The sequence below is a fragment of the Vigna unguiculata genome, chromosome 2, assembly GCF_037176805.1.
Source record: "Vigna unguiculata cultivar grain cowpea cultivar isolate G323 ecotype 2 chromosome 2, ASM3717680v1, whole genome shotgun sequence".
In the NCBI taxonomy this organism is placed as follows: domain Eukaryota; kingdom Viridiplantae; phylum Streptophyta; class Magnoliopsida; order Fabales; family Fabaceae; genus Vigna; species Vigna unguiculata.
The window spans coordinates 33,645,634-33,665,312 of NC_140793.1; the positions used below are offsets into that span (position 1 = coordinate 33,645,634).

At 30.9% G+C, this 19,679-nt stretch overlaps 2 protein-coding genes across 2 annotated transcripts; both read right to left on the minus strand.

The window, feature by feature from the left end:
• Positions 1-433: 433 nt before the first annotated feature.
• LOC114173321 (Leucine-rich receptor-like protein kinase family protein) lies at positions 434-4,787 on the minus strand. Its single transcript, XM_028057621.2, has 2 exons — positions 1,939-4,787; positions 434-1,344 (listed from the first exon to the last, which is right to left on the minus strand). The coding sequence occupies exons 1-2, from the start codon at positions 4,511-4,513 to the stop codon at positions 899-901; spliced, it is 3,021 nt and encodes a 1,006-aa protein (XP_027913422.2). The 5' UTR covers positions 4,514-4,787; the 3' UTR covers positions 434-898.
• A 5,146-nt stretch (positions 4,788-9,933) lies between these two features.
• Positions 9,934-11,956, minus strand: LOC114171280 (transcription factor bHLH25-like). The gene is made up of 5 exons (XM_028056413.2): positions 11,885-11,956; positions 11,660-11,724; positions 11,023-11,571; positions 10,581-10,934; positions 9,934-10,444 (listed from the first exon to the last, which is right to left on the minus strand). Exons 2-5 carry the CDS (start codon positions 11,696-11,698, stop codon positions 10,367-10,369), a joined length of 1,020 nt encoding a protein of 339 aa, XP_027912214.1. The 5' UTR covers positions 11,699-11,724; positions 11,885-11,956; the 3' UTR covers positions 9,934-10,366.
• Between the last annotated feature and the right edge of the window lie 7,723 nt (positions 11,957-19,679).

The window sequence follows — 19,679 nt, forward strand, 5'->3', positions numbered from 1 at the left end:
CGAGACAAATAACTGGTCAATCTTGCTAAAAAATGACCACTTTATTGTACGAGGTGAAATATGACAACTCAACGCATAAAAAACTAATATTTAGTAGAGCATCACGTGGTTAACCTTCGCCTAGCTCTTTCTGCAAGGTGAAACTAAAATTCAATGGCTACAATTGTCTTGGGATTATATGAAGGCCAGCTACCATGTTTCAAGCAGTGTGGTCCATAACCAGAATGATTGAGCGTTAACGCTAAGATTTGAACAAACATATAAATAGATCACAAGATTTATCTTTTTCGGTTATCCCCATCCTACCTCTCTTCTGTTATTTAAAAGGGGAAATTCTTCTATCATTTTTTACGCCACAAAATCTTGTGCCACTGAGTTAATTTTATCTTCTGGGAAAACGAAAAAGCAGAAGGAAATGAGTTACTAACAAACATAAAGCTAAAACACGTATGATTCACTCCGATTTTCTCGAAACAATGTTAACTTCTTCAAATAAGCTAATCCAAAACCTGATTGATAGACTCGGTCACAGCTCAGGCTCACAATTCTGAGGCAATCCTCTCAGGATTCACCCATACCATATTAGCCCACTGTTTCAATACCCCAACCAGTTTGCGTCGTTGTGTCCCTTTCAACTCTCCCTATTATTGATCCCCTCGATGAACACAACGACGGCTGTAACATAAAGATTAAAAGCAGTACTGCATGATGAGGACAATGACTTTATAAGAAAATACCCCCACCGATCCTACTGTACAAAAACCTTTAAAAAATCCAGACACTAACACCTTCGGTTAGAAAAGAAATATCCCAATCCCCAGAAGACAGACAGAAAAAAAGTAAACGAATAAGCTATGACAAACCAAGGGAACTAAAATGAAACACTAAATAGAGCACTTCAGATGCTAAGAAGATCGGCTGGTGGAGATTGAGAAGGATTGTGATGATCTTTAGAGGCTGTGGATGGAGATTCTAAAGCATTGGATGATGTCAAAGAGGATTCTGTTGAGTCCTCCTGTTTAGAACCAGGGAGCTTTGGAAGCTCCGTCAGTATTTGGACAACTTCGCGCATAGTTGGTCTCTCTACGGCCTGTTCTTCAACACATAGCATGGCTACATAGAAAACATGCATCAGTTCGTGGAGGGGAACCGACGAAAGCCTAGGATCAAGAACTTTAAGAACTTCTTCCTTATTAGAGTCCGTCATTTTCCTTGTCCATTGCACAATGTCCACACCGTCACCAAATTCCCCAACTGGTTTCCTGCCAGTTACAAGTTCTAAAAGAACCACGCCAAAGCTGTACACATCGCTTTTCTCATCAACTTTCAATGTGTAGGCATACTCTGCAATCAAACATCAATCAGGAATCATGAACTGAAATGAAGCAGGCTAATTATAAACTATAAGTACCAACCAAACATGGAACTATCAAAAGCAAAATTAAAGCAGGCCACCTTGATTAGAAATTAAGTAAAAGAAAGGCAGTACGTGAAAAGTTGTATATAGTTCTATACATCTGGTATTTTGTCCATAACCATCACTTTCCTGTTGCGAATGATTCTAACCTATGACTACAGTATTATCTACTTCATAGGTGTGGAGAGCGGGCTATGGAAAAAAATCAAATTCAAACAGAGCAGACTACCTACCATTTACTTTCAGTACTTTGGCTTAGAAATAAATATACTAAATAAATAAGCAGACCAATCAAGTGATCATTTAGGTATGATAGAAAATCAAAGTGAAGAAAAACCACATGACAATGTTAATTAATTTAGGGGCATCACCTGAATATCAACAGTCAACACCTAAACATGATCAGTCAGTGAGTCAAATTCTCAACAATAATTGAAAGTACAAACAGTAATGATCGAGCGGGAAAACAAGTTACCACATCCATGTAGTAATGCATTAATTATGACAAAATTGAACTGTACCTGGAGCTATGTATCCATATGAACCAGCAATAGCAGACATGCATTCAGATGTCCCAGAATCTTGCAGGAACTTGGCAAGCCCAAAATCAGCAACATGGGCTTCATTATTAGAATCAAGAAGGATGTTGTTTGACTTCACATCACGGTGAACAATGAGCGGAGAACAATCATGGTGCAGATAGCAAAGCCCTTTGGCAGCCTCCACGGCAATTTTATACCTTATGTCCCAATACAAATGACCTCCCTTCTTTCCATGAAGAACCTCACCCAAGCTTCCATTGGGCATGTACTCATAGACCAAAAGGTTAGTCTCATGGTTTGAACAGAAACCCAGCAGTCTAACAATGTGCCTGTGTCGGATTCGCCCAAGTGTCTGAATCTCCGCATTGAACCCGTGGTCGTGGGAAGAGCCTCTACTCATAGCGGGAAGCCTTTTCACGGCAACATGATCCCCGTTAGGCATAGCCCCTTTGTATACAATGCCTGCACCTCCTTTGCCTATAATATTATCCTCCTTCAAGCAATGCAAAACATCATCAACAGTGAAGTCCAAACGTTGGAATGCAGTCAACTTCCATGCACGAGCCTCACTGGCCTTCTTCAGTGATCGAGCCTTAAATATTGCCGCCACAGCAAAAGCAATGGAACATAAAAGCAAACCGACAACAAGTAGAAGCTTCACAGAAGACGAGAGTCCCTTACCATGAGGTTGATGTGCACCATTGGTAACCCCATCCTTGCAAGCACCTAAATAGGGACCACAGAGGTCAGGGTTTCCAAGGAAAGACGTGTAGTTGAAGTAGCTGAACTGACCCGTACCGGGCACCAAACCAGACAGATTGTTGTACGAAAAATCAACAGAAGTTAAGCTTTGCATCGAGGATATTGAAGAGGGAATGCTACCCACTAAATGATTACTCGAGAGATTAAGGTAATTCAATATCCTCATTCCAGTAATCTCATTTGGGATCTCTCCGGAGAGTTCATTGCGGCTAAGGTCCAGAAAAGTCAACAACTTACATTGACTGATCTCAGGTGAAATAGGACCCGAGAACTTGTTGCCACTAAAATCAATCTTTGAGAGCTGTTGTAACCTCCCAATCTGAGGAGGTATCCGACCCGAAAACATGTTACCGTCAAGAAGGAGCTTCTGCACGCTGGAGAAGTTGCCAATAGAAGGAGGCAAGGCCCCAGAAAGCTGATTGTTAGATAGAGTTATCTGACCAAGATTAACAGCTACAGAACCCGCCTCCGGAAACTCTCCAGAGAGATAATTATCCTGAAGCTCAACCTGGGTCAGTTTGGGAAGTCCAAAAAGCCCTTTCGGAATGGACCCATTTAGAAAGTTCTCTCCCATTCGAATCCGAGTAAGGGATTTACAACTCCCAAGCGCTTCCGGAATTGGACCAAACAAGAAATTCTCGAGAGTTATCAAAGTCTGAAGAGTGTTCCCAGAACAGAGGTAAGGAGGCAAAGTCCCGGTTAATTTGTTAGAAGAAAGATCAACAACGTTCAGTCTCCCGTTCTTGCCTAAACCCTCAGGAATGCTACCTGTGAAGTTGTTTTCCCACAGTTGCACCACTTCCAGCGCCGGAAGGTCCCCTATAAACTCCGGTATTGCTCCGTGAAGCTTGTTCCTGAACAGGTTCAGCAGCGTGATATTCTTGAGCTCGCTGAAACTCGCGGGAATCTCGCCGGAGAGCATGTTGTTAGACAAATCCATCGATTTCAGGCTCTTCAGGTTCCCCAGCTCCGGCGTCAGAGGCCCTGTTAGCGCATTCACCTGAAGGAACAGCGTGTCCAGCTTCTGCAGCTTACCCAGCGCCGGTGTAATCTCGCCGGACAAACCACAATACGCGGCGTCCAGCCTCACCAACTCTGACAAGTTTCCGATCTCCGGCGGAATGCCGTCCACGTAGGTGTTGAAGTAGCCGATGTAGAGCTCCCGGAGGCTGGTCAGGTTCCCGATCTCCGGCGGTATTTTCCCGTCGAGCTCGTTTCCGGAGACAGCAAGGTACTCGAGGCGCGGCCACTGCCCGTACTCCGGCGGGATCCGGCCGGAGAAGAAGTTCCCGCCGAGATGCAAGTGGCGGAGGTTAAGCATCTGCGCGACGGCGAGAGGGAGTGCGCCGGTCATGTTGTTGTTGTAGAGGTCGAGGACCTCGAGGCTCTGGAGGCGCGAGAGCTCCGGGGGGAAGGTTTGGTTAAAGCCATTGTTGGAGAGGTTGAGGAGGCGGAGGGCAGAGAGGGACGAGAGCGCCGGGGGGATGGGGCCGGAGAACTTATTGTCGGCGAGCGAGAGATTGGAGAGGAATGGGAGGTGAGCTATGTCGGCAGAGAGAGTCCCGGAGAGGTTGAGTCCGGTGAGGTTGAGAGCGACGACGTGGCGGTGGGCATCACATGTGACGCCGAGCCAGGAACAGTGAGAGGTGGAGGCATTCCAGGAAGAGAGAACGGGTGGAGTGGCATCGTCGGTAATGGCTGAACGAATAGAGATAAGGGCGTTGTAGTCTGAGAATGGCAACGAAAGGGTTTGATGAAGATGGAAAAACAGAAATAGAAAGAGGACACGCATTGGGGTAAGGAAGAGAAGAGAAGAGAAGAGAAGAGAAGAGAAGAGAGTGTAGGTGAAGGGTAGAAGCTAGAAAGAGAAAGAACTGAAACTCACTCAGGCCCCGTCTCTTATCTTAAAGGAGAGGGAATTTTCTCAAGTTATGAATTCTAATTCAACTCTTTTTACCTTTTTGAAAAAAGGGCAAAAAGGAAAATAGAATTAACCATCAATCATTGACCCACGGCAAGCCATGGTGATCGCTGAATCTCTGAAGTTGGTGCAGAAGCGGTGGATGTGGTGGATCCACCTCCTCACCAACTCTATTCTTTTAAACAACCCACTTAGCATACATCATTATTGTTTCTCATTCATCCTAACCTTAACTTCTCATGCAAATGATCTAGAAATAAGATTTTATGCACATAATATGGTCTTTTTATTTTAACCTAAAAAATTATTTATATCTTCACCTCATATTCAATTTAAAGAAAAAATAAATATTCCTCGTACTTATATATTCAATTAATATAAAATATTTCTCTTAGAATCATAACAAATTAGGACAACGTTCATTAGAATGAGTTGATTTGGCAATCTTAAGATTGTATGCATAGTTTCACACAGAGCATGAAAATGAGCTATAAGAAATTAACTTCATATAAACTAATGATGATGGTAAATAAAAAATAAGTTGATTTTGAACTCATGAGAGTGGTAGATATTATTTTAGAAATTAGTTTTATATTTATGCAATGTGTTTTTGGAATGTATATTTGGATTTTTATTTGTAAGGTTGGGAAGGAATGTTCTATAATAATGATGATATACTTATAACGTGAAAACAAGATACATTAAAAATCTAATAGAATGTATGAAATTAAAACTTTGGAATTTTAGAAATTTATGGTATAATTAATTCATGCAGGAGTTTAGGATTTATTCATAGATGATTGATTTCTTTTTTAATTTTTATTAAGGTAATAATTTTTAGTATTGTTTTGGTTTATTTTATATGTGTTAGAATTATCACTTTGAGTTGTTAATTGCTAAGTTTCCATTATTATACGAAAATTTGGTGGAGTTATGGAAAATTAATCTTGTTTTAATAAAATTGATTTGAAAGTTTTGAATTATATAGAGTAGTGTAAAATATATTTTTGGAATTTTTTGTGTGGTTTGTTTTTCAAGAAAAACGATGACAATTTTAAAATTATGAAAGGATAATAGACTTTGGTTGTTAAGGGAATCGAAATCTATAAATATAAATATAAAGTAGTATAGGGAATTGAAGTCTAAAGTACTTAAAAAATTCATTTTATTTTTCATCTTCTAATTTGTGAGAGTGAATATGTTTTGGTTTTACAAAATAACCAAAAAAATTTGAGAACAATTTTACAAATATTTGGTAAAATTATGATGAATACTTTTAAAATTTAATTATATTTTAAGTTTTTGATAATTTTGAAAATTTTTTTAGTTGAGTTCTTATTAAATATTTGTGGTTTATTGAATTCTCCATAAATTTATTACTTTTTAATTAGTTTATTAATTTTTATTTTTATGTTGAATGAGTAATGTAAGCGTTAAATTGGTGACATAATTGATGTCTTGTTATGCCTCCTTATTAAACTATAGTCCCATATTATTTTCTTATTTTAAAATTTTTTAATTTATAATTTTATAATTTTACAACTCTCACATAATCAACAAAAACTACACACCCTTTACCACTAGCAATCATACACACCACTCACAAATGAAGAAGGCATCTCTGCCATGTTGAATGAATCTCTACCATTCCATGCAAATCCACGTTGAAAGTAGTATTGATAATTGATGGGTTTATATATTTTTCATATGTTGGTTATAGTAATCGAGAGATGGTAATTCTATATGACACTAATTTTACACCTATAAGGTATTTTATACCACTTTTACATCAATATTTTAAGGTAATGGTGTTATAAATCTTTATTCTTATATATTGTTTACTTTTGTTTATATGGGACTTTTGACTTACATTTAGACTATTTCCAACAATCTTCTCTCAAGTGTAAGTTTTTTTTTTTTTTTTTACTATATGGTATATTTCCTTTCATGTGTATGGTAACTCTTTTTTTGTTATGGTTATGTAGTTAATCAGTGTGTATGATGACCTATTTTGGTTATGGTTATACACTCAGTCATTCCGAACATTTTTAATACCATTATTTGATTTATATATTTCATACAAATTAGTTATAGTCATTAAATTATTTGAGATTATATATATTATATATCATACACATATAAGATATTAATAATTGATTCTATTCATAGTATTTTTGTTGACAAAGGGAAGCTCATAGACCATACGTTGATTTTTTCCATCACCGCACATGTCTTTCCATCATTATAAACCATAAATCAAAAGAAACACAACACGAGAGTATGCAGGTTAGCCACACCCCCAGAATCGTAGGAATTTTGTAAATGATGAGAGTTTTGATTAGGGTTGCAATTGCCAAAACTGAAAATAAAGAAAGTTAGCGATGTCCTGATATTGATAATAAGGAACAGGAGGAAGCAGATACCAATGATGCCAAAAGGACAATGGTAGTTTTGAATCGAAGATGTCCAACGTTGACCCACTTCACCTTTTTTCTCTAATACGTGTCTCCTTTCCTTTCTTCTTGTCCTTCTCCTACCAATTAGTTTAATTATTAAACACTATGAACCTCACTTGAATCATAATGGCACCAGAGGTCACGTCACTGTTCTTCCTCATGCTTACTGCAACACTGCATGAATCACTTTCCACGCGATAACGTTACAACAAGCAACCACAGAAAAACTACATAATTTTCCATATTATCGAGACCCAACTTTGAGTTGCTGATTCATTCATCACCTTTCAGATTCGACTCACACTGCTACCATTATTTCAAATGTCTTTGATGTAACATCCTCGATATTTTTCATACGTCATGTGAACTCCATACAGATATTAAACCTTCAAGATACTAGAGAAAATCCGTCGCAAAAAAGATGAAAAAATTTCATGTTTTTTAATTAAGTTGTTATACTGTAAATGGTTAGATGAAGCATAAAATAAAGATTAATAATAAACTGAAGTACATTACTATAGAGTAGTTTTGAGAGTGCAGATTGATTAGGGGACCACTCTAACTAATAATACAACTAATTAGACCTGAAATTGAGAATGCGTTCAAATCCATCGTATTCTGTATCCCAAACTTCAAAACAAAGTCTTATATATTTTAATGTCACTGTCCCTTTAATTCTGAGAAACAAGTTAAAGGTCCCTGTTTCCTATCCTAATCTTTTGCTAGATGAAACAAAATTCACCAAAATATGATTTACAAATTTATTTTTAATCATGTTGTATATTCAAAATTATGCAATAGATTTTCAAATAAAGTACTGTAAATAGAACTTTTTCCAATTTTATATATTTCAATGCCACAATTAAAAAGTCTTGTTTTTTGTGATAATGCAAAGATAACTTTTAGCTCTATATTAAATTTTGTAAAATTGGTAAAGTACGTAAATTATTCAAATCTACTAGCGATATTTTAAGACGCAAATAATGTTTTACTAATTTTAAACATAAAATACGTTTGTCCACGGAAACAAGAACAGTAAAAATAATAAATAAACTGTAGTTATTTATAAAAAAAAAACAGATTTTAACCAAAAAAATATACATTTCAAGCTATTTTTAAAATTTCCATGTGCATATATAATATTTTTTTTAATTATACCTTTTTTCTTAAAAGGAAATGAAGTATATAGAATTAAAAGTTGAATAAATGGATGGGTATTTTAACGAGAAATAATCGGTATGAGAAATTATGAACGGAGTAGGAAGTGTGATTGAGAAATGACGATGTTGGTTGAAGAGGAAGAGAACAGTGAAGGTTTTAAATGCGTGTTTGTGTCGTTTTGAATCCAACAATTTCTGCTTATCCCTTTTCCTACATGATAAGGGTGACCAATTCCTATCACCCAACAAAATGCACTTGCTTTTTCTTCACAATTTTTTAACTTAAATTAGTATGCAATTTATGCATTGTTATTGTTTATTTCAGAGAGGAATAGAAAGGGAAGAAACAAAAAATATTTCTCTTTTGAAAAAGAACGAAGTAAAAGGGGTTTATTTTTTCATATTTTTTTATAATAAAATGTTACGATGAAATAAATGATTAATATCAATGAAAAAATTAAAGAAATAATTTGACGTTGTTAGATTTTGTAAATCTTCGTTTTCAAAAGTGATATTATGAGATACAGTTTTACGGTCAATAAAAAATTATATGGATATTTTAAGTTAAAAATGTTACATATTAAATTAAGACCAAATTATTTCAACTATACATACCACAATTAGACATTCATACTGTTGGGCTTCACGGCCCACATCAAATGGTGCCCCTTTACTTTAATTCTTAGGTAAATTCAACCACATACATGTTTTGACTAAAGATTACACATACAAACATATACACTTTCTTATAACTGGAAGAGATTCAGCCCAATTAAAATTGAAAATAATTGAGCCATTTCACCCAATTCGTATAGCCCACTAAAGGAGACCCAGTCCATATACTACAATTTACTGTTTTGAAATTGTTATGGCCAGAATGATTTATTCTATTCATATATAAAAAAACGTAAATAAAAATTGAACAACCTGTAATAGTAAAAAGTCAACTAGTCGTCAGGTGTATATAAAATTTGCTTTCTCATTTATTTTTTAATTGGAATGACTCGAAAAGACAAAGAGACTTGTAGATTGATTTATGAATTAACTATAATGATATAATAATATGAAATAATTAAACATAGATGTAGATCGAAGAAAGGCATGGGTATATTCAAATGGTTACCAGATTACCAAGGAGATCGCATAATCTATGGTGGGACCAAGTGGTGGTTTCCTCTATTAGAACCAAAATTCATACCAATAACATTTCAGATTTAATTATTCATTTCATTTCTAAATAGCTGCGCATATTATTTTTAACCACTTTTAATCTTTACAATCATTTTATTCCAAGTAAAAAGTCAAAAGAATTAAAGATGATATATATATATATAAGAACTAAACAAGTATATTTTTTAAGTATAGGAATTAAAAGCAAAGTTTTTTTAAGCATAGAACGAAGTAATTAAAGATGTTATTTATCACACTTTTCTTTTTTTTTAACTTTATAAATATGAATTGGAGTGTAGATCCATCATTTTCAAAACAATATATCAATGAATGAATATTGAAGCAAGATACATATAGATATATAACTTGACCCACAAAAAAGATATATGCAACTAAACAGAATAAAAAGTATATTTAAGGAAGAAAATAATAGCAACTTGTCGCTGCTACAATTAGAAGAATTTTATACAGAAGCAACCAAGCACAAAACGACAAGAGGAACAAATTTAAAATATGTGTCTGCTATTTAGTATCTATCAAACCAGAACCTTTTTCACAAGCTGAGAAACGACAAGAAAGAGGTCTATATGATAAGTCAAAGCCTCTCAAAAACCCCTCTTGAAGAGGGGAAAAAAACTACCAAAGATCTGAAAATGCTATTCTGGTGTAGGGTAACATAGCCGAATAATCAACTACGCAAAAAGCAACAGAAGAAAACACCTTGGCACCATGTGCTTCTGTTCAAGATCCCCACACCATATAGAGCAGAACAAACCCATGTACACTCTATGCAAACTACTCCGCAGGCCCTTCATATATAACTCCAGAATCCACTTCATGGATGAAAAAGGAAAAATAAAGCACTGCGATGAAAATCATTATTCACTAAACTTATTCTTCTACATATCATGCACATCATAAACAAATTCCTTGAACAGTTAGGCTCCATCAACTTGCTTCAAAGCCTTTCGTAACCTTCCTAGGAGATCCTTTGCTGCCATGTAGTTTTCCTTCATCTGCAGGAAAGAAAAATACCATGTTGGTCTTGGTCTAGCTATGAGAGACTATTATGTAGTCTGAAATGGTGATTAACTAAACCACACTTGCATTGCATGAGCATTGTTCTCGAGTACTAAAACATAATTTTTTTACCTGAGCAATAATGGTTACGTCAATATTGTTATTGCCGAAGGGCAAAAGGCTGCTACTCTGGACAATGAAATGAAGCTTTTCTAATTCGCTGAGAATCACTGCCGCACGGCCACTGTGTTTATCGCTTTGAGTTCTGATGAGTACGTCTTTCCCAGAAACTCTTACTTCGATTTCAGGGAGTGAATTGTCGCAGTGGCTGTCAGAATTTTCAGCGTCAGCAAAGAGAATGGATCTTTTCACCAGGACTGAAGAACCAGTAGTGATCTTTGCTGTTTTCTCCTCTAGAGTTTGCACGCGCTCTCGCAGTTGTTTCACGTACTTGATAGCATCTCCCAACACAGAAGCCTTGTCCATCTGCGCATGCAACCACCCACATAACTTAATTGTTCATATATATAAATTGTAACTTTTGGATAGAAAGAAAAAGTCAAGCTGAGAGTACCTTCTTGAGGCCTGGGAGGACGGCAGAAAGAGCGATGAACCTCTGGCTGAGCTTTTCCCTTCGTTTTCTTTCGGCTATTACGTGCTCTTGCGCTTGGATTGGGTTCCTAGCAGTTATGCCAACCTGGTTCGTTCGATTATCAGAAATGAAGAAACTTTTGTCCTGATATGAACCTTGAGAAACGAAGTCTGTGAAGTCCATGTTCTCACTGGACGGGTTTTCGCTTTTAGGCTTCACATGGAAGTTGCGAAATTGTTGGGAAGCACGCGGTGAAGGATTAAAGTGGCCAAAAGAAATGAGCTGGGAGGATGGAGAAGCGGAAACACTGTGGGAAATTGAGTCAGTGGAACAAGTTTTGAAGGTACTGAATGTGTTGTTGAGCCTCTTGGTTGGTCTTGGAGGGGTAAATGAGTGATCAGGACTTTGAGCTGGGAAACAATTTGGAGTGCTCTCTGGGGATCCTGAGAAAGACTCGAAGTCAAAATCATCCAGTGAACATGCAAAAGAATCCATCTGGTACTGATCAACAAAAGTTGGATACTCCATTTCCTGTCAAAAGTTAAAGTAAGATTACTTTCTCTGCTTATATGTTTTTCCTAATTGGTGTGAATTATGATGAGTTGCTATGCATTCTTACAAGTTCAGGCAAGTAGTTGGTGGACGCGATTTCCATCATCTTCAGTTTCCTTCGTTTATAGAGGCCTGAAAGTCAACAAAAACATCAATTAATTATTTCAGATGATAATTGAAGGATCAAGAAATGAACTTTCTTAGCATAGTTAACTGAAAATGATGTGCATATGCAGGAGGTGAAGTGATAAATGAAACATGAATGAGTAAAGAGATTGGGGAAATATGGTACCTTGAATGGAAGATGGGAAGAGCGGAGGAGAGGGTGGAGATTGAGGAGAAGAGATTAAGGTTGTGAAGTTGGGAGATGAGAAAAACGATGTTGTTGGAAATGTTTTATAAAGGGACACCGTACACGCTTCATACCCGGGTCAATAGGAGCACGTGTGAAAATGTATCCCATGTTCTTTGGTGGTCAGTTGGTGACTTTTGAATGCGGCTGAGCCCTGTCTTCACTCGCATTTACGTTTGGTCAAACTATGGGTTCTTCTTTTGTTTCATCATATGTGTAATTTTGTTGATCTTCCTCTCTTTTCGAACTTTTTTAGCAGCTCCATCATTCAGAACCTAGAGCCGGTATTTGGACTCAAAAGAGAAAAACGAGAGAAAGAAGAAAAGACGTAAATAAACAAGTTTCAATTCAACAGATTTTCCTCTCATATCTTCTGAAAAGTGTGGGTGGAGAAAAATGCTACTCCACCACAAATTCATTGTAATAAATGTGTTCATTCAAACAAAACCAAAACACCACATGAGTTTCATATTCTTTTTTTTTCACGCACATTATTCATACAAAAAATAAAGAATCCATTGATTTAACACAATAGTGTTTATCTATCTTATCTTTCTAAACCACGCTTAGTTAGTATGTTATGTTTGAAGTAATTGTAATGATAGAATGGTTAAGTTAAAAATATACTCCGGTCTAACAAAAGCCTAAGTGATTATGTTAAAATTATTAATCTCACAAATTGTTTAGAATTAAATATTTTTCAAAACAATAAGTCTATTTATAAATAATAGCATAGGTTATGTGTGGATACGCGTACCAATCCTTTGTTCATTCCCACTCCCATCAAACTGGAAAGAAACGCAGACACTCTCCCTCTCAAATCAAATAGAATAATAACAACATGCCTTTCCTCAATTATATTTATTATTATTTGAACACCCACTATCACTTTTCTTCCTTAATTTTATGATTATTCATTAACCTATGTACATTGCCCCCAACAAATCATAGCATCACACTTTTTTTTATTCACTAACGTTGCCTTTCTGAAGTACCCATTCTAAGCTTACACGTTTTTTTTTTTCGTATATCACTTTCAAACCAGAATTGGATTATCGCTCGCGTAAGCCTACTGACGAATGAATCTCAACTTTGTTTTCTCTCTTATATACGTTTTCAATCATCTCATAATTGTCAAAGATTATAATATACTGGATAAAAATTTCACCATTTTGTAATATTACACTAAACTTAAAGTTTTTTCTATTTAATGATGATAAAATTTATCATAACTTAAAGAAGTGTCGATAGATATTTCATGTCACCTATATATGTAATTGGTTGAAATAAATTTGAGAAAAAGTATTACTCTGAATAAATATGAGAGTTGAATATGTATTATGACAAAGGACAATGATATTTCTTTGGCAGTAAACATATGGTCTATGTCTTAAAATAATAATAAGAAAATTTTGATGTTTAAACCTTAATTATCACTATAATTTTTGAATTATCATTTCATTGTTATATTTTTTGAATTATTGAGTTAATGTTACAGTTGTGTTACAGTTGTTTATTATCCTTTAATTTATTCCATTGGTTATTTTTATTTTAATAAATATTTTTACCGAGAAATTATAACTATTTTAAATTATAATGAATATTTTTTTTTTGCAGAAATACTACTTCAATTTTAATCAAAATAAAAGTTTAAATTATAAATTTTTTTAATGAATTTTAAAAAAATACAAAGTTATAATCATAAAAAAATGTAATTGTCTTCTATTAAGGTTTGATTCAGTAACTAATCATGTTCTTTTTTAATTTTACGTCTTTTAACTAATTTTATTAAATGCTTTCAGTTTAACTTTTGAGTTTTTTCGCACCTTTTCGGTTTCTTGCTTATATAAATTAAACAATTAATCGAAAAGCTTTATTTTTGTGACTAAAAGTAACTTCTAATTCTGATATATACCATATTTTAAAGAATTTTGGGATAGTAATATCATAATATTAATTATATTTTTTAATTAACAATTGAAATAATCAAATAATAAGGTCAATTATATCAAATAAGATAGCCTATAATTTTATGATTCTACTCGACTATTAGGTTATTTTTATGACCTAAAATTGAATCTTCAAGTTTTACATAAGAGAAACTCATTTTTATAACCCCTATTTGCAAACACTACTAAAAAAAGTCGTTTATGTTGGATATTTATAATTAAATTTAAGTCATACAAAATATCAAATATAAATTTACATTGGACCATATAATGTTGATGTTGATGTAAATTTACGTTAAATTTGATAGTGTTGGATATGAATTTTTAATTTATTTGATTTTACATTAAATAAAAATCTGAAATAAAAAAAATAAAAACTACATAACAAAGTGATATAAATAAAAAAAATTAAACATGAAAGTTGATTAGTTTTTCGAGGTGGTCAATATTCTCATCTTTTTTAATGCATGACTTAAATTCACATTTATATTTTCAACAACAGTCTAGAATATCTAAAATAGAAAACTTGATAAATCTCTATTTGATACAAGAAAACATAAAAAACAATTTCAATTTTTTTTGACAAATATAATTAAGTAAAATGCCTAAAATCTAAAAAAGTAATAATTCAAAAAATACTAACAAAATAAAAACACTATTAGCAAATGGTGGATTTTCAAGAAATTTTGGATCTCCGATCCCTTCCTCTCATCATTTTAAGCAAATTTCAAGCCTAGGTTTATATCAAAACTTACAAGGTTTGAAGTTTTACTCCATCAATTTTTTGTATTTCAATATATATATAAACATTTCATCAAATGTAAGGACTTTATTATCAAATATGCATTAGAAAAATTAAAATTGGATCAAAACTCATTATTTATTTATTTTTAGTGATTTTAACAAGAAAATAAAAATAAACAAATGCAAGAAAAAAAATACAACATATTTATAATACTTAAAACAAAACTGTAAACAACGAAACAAAGCAACAACAAAATAAAAAAAATGAAAAGCATTCATGCATTGTCCTAATTTGAGATATCTAAAAATAACTATAATTTTAAAAGATAATGGTACCTTAATTCACTCCTTTTATCTACTTTTAACTCATTATTCTAATCACTATTAGATCATCACATCACATCATTAAAAAGAATCAAAATAGATAATCTAATGATGTTTAAAATAATAGGTTAAAAGTGAATTAAAAGGAGTAAGTAAAAAAAATTATCCAATTTTAAATTCAATAGTATAGTGAAAATATAGAGCATCTAATTTAATAAGAGGACTCATAAATACTTACCGCCACTAATTTTAATTACAAAAATAACTTTTAAAACGTCCACAACCACTTTATGAACAAAAAACGATAAAGAAAAGAAATAAAAAAAAACAAAAACTTTAATTTAAGTTTTTTTATGTCAAATTATTAGACATTTAATTTAAATAATTTTAATTATTTTGTAAAAATACCTCACATTTTTTTCGTCGTTTTCTCTTTTAAGTCCAACGTAAAACAATTGACTTAGAAGACTAATTTTGTGCTACTCTTTATCATATTACTGACCGTAATAAATAAAGTGTATGATAAATAGCATAACATCCTTAATAATTTATTTTTTTCGATTGCCTTTATCACATTATTCGTCTTATATATAAACCTTGTTTTGAAAGTACAAGAATTATGGAAATAAAAATAATTGTGGAAGAAACATAATTTCCTAATAGTTTTTTTACAATATTTTTATTAACAATTAAAAATTATTAGAAATTATAAAATTGTATAAATATTAATTTTTTATTTAAAGATTTTTTTTTTCTGAACTTATGTTTAATAATTAAAAATATTGAAAACCGTGTTAAAAATATTATTGATACTGGTATTACAAGTTTAAAGTGAGAAAATATCTTATAATATTTACATCAACAAGTATCAATTTAATTGCTGTTGAATGAACTTATTCACTAATAAATAATATATGATTAAAATAAAAATTAAACATATAATACTAAAATAATATATATTTTTATCCAATGCACTCTGAGAATGTTAATATGCAAGGTAGCTCAGGAACCGACACACTCCACGTGTTTAATATCCTGTTGGATGATTAAGGATTAAATGATGACTAGTATCATGTCGCTTAGTTAATTAACTGGTAAATAACTACGAACATAAAATGAAGAATGAATGATTAATTCCACGTGATAAATAAGTGAGGTCAATAATCGCGTTTATGTCAATGCATTGTTCAGTTTTTCAACTTTTGGCTACTGACACTGATTAAGGTAATCCGTGTTTAGAATTATTAACCATTAAAATAGTTGTCGTCCTTCCTTTTAGTTTTTATCATAATTCTGGTAAAGTATTCTATATTCCATCTTTAATTATTGCTGTCGGTTTCTAATGGTAAAATTTTCTAGTATATACCTCAGCTTTATCGCAGTTGATACAACGTGTGTATATTTTTATCAACAATAACGAAACACATTAATTACAAGGAATGAAATCAAGATCAAAAAGTAATAATTGAAATAATCTTTATTAAAAAAATACCAAAATGAAAATAATCTCATATTATATAAGAAGTGATTTTATTTTAAAATTTATGAAGTAAAACTACAAATACTACTATTTCTAGTAACTTGTTTAACTTTTCTAAATGGCAACATGCCGTTTTTTTTTTCATTATTTGCTTTTGGTTTTTCTGAATAATCAAGCTCGAAACATCCCTATCTATTCACAAGTTTACTTAAATTATATTTTTTAAATGATAAAATTTAAGTTTCTTTATTTAATACCAGCATATATGTGTATGTATTTTTTAAATATACATAGTATTATATTAGTAGATAATGATATTATAATATTATTAAGTTAATATATAAAATAAAATTATATTTATTAAAAATAAAGTTAAATATATCAGAAAAAAAATGAGAGAATAACGGTTGATAAATAAGAAAAAAGAGAAGAAGCAGAGATAGACGATTTTATAAAAAACTTGTAAAAATCACGATTAATTTTTAAAAATTTAATAAATAATTATATTTTAAAGAATAAAATTGAAATTTTGAAATGTAAACACAAGATAAAATTCTCTTTATATATTGTTATAAATAAAAAAATCAAATATTATATAGAAAAATTATAAATTCATTAGCTTAATAAAGTGATCTATAAATTTATCATTTTAAAATTTTAGATTAAAAGTGATTTTAATTGTTTATATGATTCTTACCATAATGTTATTGATATTGAATATTTTTGATGAATTTTCATTTAAAACTCTTCGGGAGCATCAAAGCTAACTGTAATTCTCCTTATTAGTAATAGAAAGATTAAAACTTCTCTTCATGTTTTCTATTTCTTTGTAGGCACGTGTTTTTTTTTTTAACTCATAATTGATCAAGATCAACAGCAAATCTTCTTTAGACACGGGTATTTCCCTAATTTTTTTTAAAACATTTTAAATTTATATATTTGATTTTTTTTAATTTTAAATTATATTGAAAATTCATGAAAATTAAATTAGATATATTTTTTATTTTTTTTATAAAACATAATAATTAATGTTAATAAATAATAAAATATAAAATAAAATATAATATTATTAATATATTTGTGTTATTATATTTTTTTTTTTTGAGTTTCTAATATATTACATTGATCTTTCACTTTTACATGTTTTTTTTTTATTTATGAATAAAAAAGAAATTAGACAGAAACTTCTATTTTTTTCTAATTTTTCATACATAACCTTCTGAAAATAAATCTTATCTTATTTAATAATAAAATATTAATTTAATAATTTTTTTATTAATATAAAAGAAAAATAATTACTATGTATTTTTTAGAAATGGCTTTAACTTATAACTTAATTATCATATATTTTTATTTTAGTAATTACGCCTTTAATTTTTATTATTAAATTTTTATAAAAACAAGTTTATTTTTTAAAATTTATAAAAGGAAGTCACCATTAAAATAAATATATTATCCATTAAAATAAATATATTATCGATAAAATGATTATTCATATTATAAATAAATAGTTAAAATTTTATTTTTTATTTAATTATTGATGAATTAAAAAATATAAAAAAATGAAAAATAATTATTTAAATACGTGTAATTTTTTTTAATTATAGTTATATTAAATTATGTATTGATATTTATTGTATTAATGACAATAATTAAATATATAAATTTTGATTGTATTATTTATTTTTCTTACAAAATTCGTCCCAAGATAAAATTTTGATCAGTATATTTTAGTTCTTCAAAACAACTTAATCGCATAATTTTAGTGATATATTATTTATCAAAATTTAACCAATATTGTTATGACACTTGTTAACATAGACTCTATAATTAAACTCACAAAATTATACTTTATTTTTTCAATTCATATCCAGAAAGGATTACAAAGAATATATCTCATATAAATGAATTGCTTTTCAACCCAACTGTATCACAGACTGGAAAAATTAGCTGTTGAATTATATATTTGTTTTAGATTCTTTGTGCAAACTTCTATCTAGCATACATAAAGGAATCTTTATATTTAGTCCATACATGTTCTTTTCTTTCTGGTAAACCAATAACATATAGTTCCAAACATCGTGCAACGATGACTTCTTATTTAGTCTTCATTTGTCTGTACTTAACTGCAAATCTTTTTCAGATCTTGATTCAATTAGAGAATACATGAAGATAGAAAAGAAATGAACACATGAACACAACTAGAACTAGAGATTTTAACATTTTTATGAGCTGCTTGTGAAAAATTAATAAAAAAGTGCAGTTGAAGAATTCGTCTATCTCATGTGAAATTCATAGTTATTAGCAGAAGTTTAGAGATATATAAATGGTGATTTCAAGTGGGTCTTTTAAATATGAAAATAAGAAGAAAAAAATGTTTAGAATTGGGTTATGACCCATTTACTTGTTACAATTATAATCCAGTGAATCTACTGTGGCAATATTTAATCCACTATTTGCTATAATGACATGTGAAAAATTCCTAATAACATTTTTAGTTCCTAAGGTATAAGATAACTTTGGCTTTGGTAACATCAATTTAAAAAGTTTGTTATCCGTTTAAATTTAAAATAGAAATGGTTTGATTCTGAATACTAAATTTTATAGTCTAAAAATAGTTTTAAACCTCACATGTACTTTGTCTTTCATCATTTACAATTCCCTACCTATATAAGTTGTGAAATTGTAGTTTGATCACACAATTGTAGTTTATTCTATCTATATATTATTGCAAGTTATATTATTATTATTATTGATACTTAAATGATATTGCATATTTTGACATTATGTAGTTATTTTTGTTGTAATAGAACATAAATTTTGTTATCGTCAGGTTATTAATTTCAAATAGTGGCATTTTACAATTATAACAAGAAATAGTGCTATATTTATAAAATGTAGCAAATTCTTTAGTATTTAATTATACTTTTTTTTAATTTATTTCTATTTCTACATTAATGTAATTGATTTGATTTCTTTGTTGATTTTAAATTTAATTTCCACTTTAATATAGTTTTTTTTATAATGGTTGGGTTTTATACTTTTAGTGTTATTTTTAATTAGACAACTTCATTTTTTAATAAATATATTTTTTATAAACTAAATAATTAAATAATCTCTCTTTATTAAAAAAATAATAAAACAATTTATTTATTTAGAAATAACTGCTACATATATGATTTGAATTTAATATTATATATAACTTAATAGAAGGAATTGTTGTTTGGTAAATATTTCC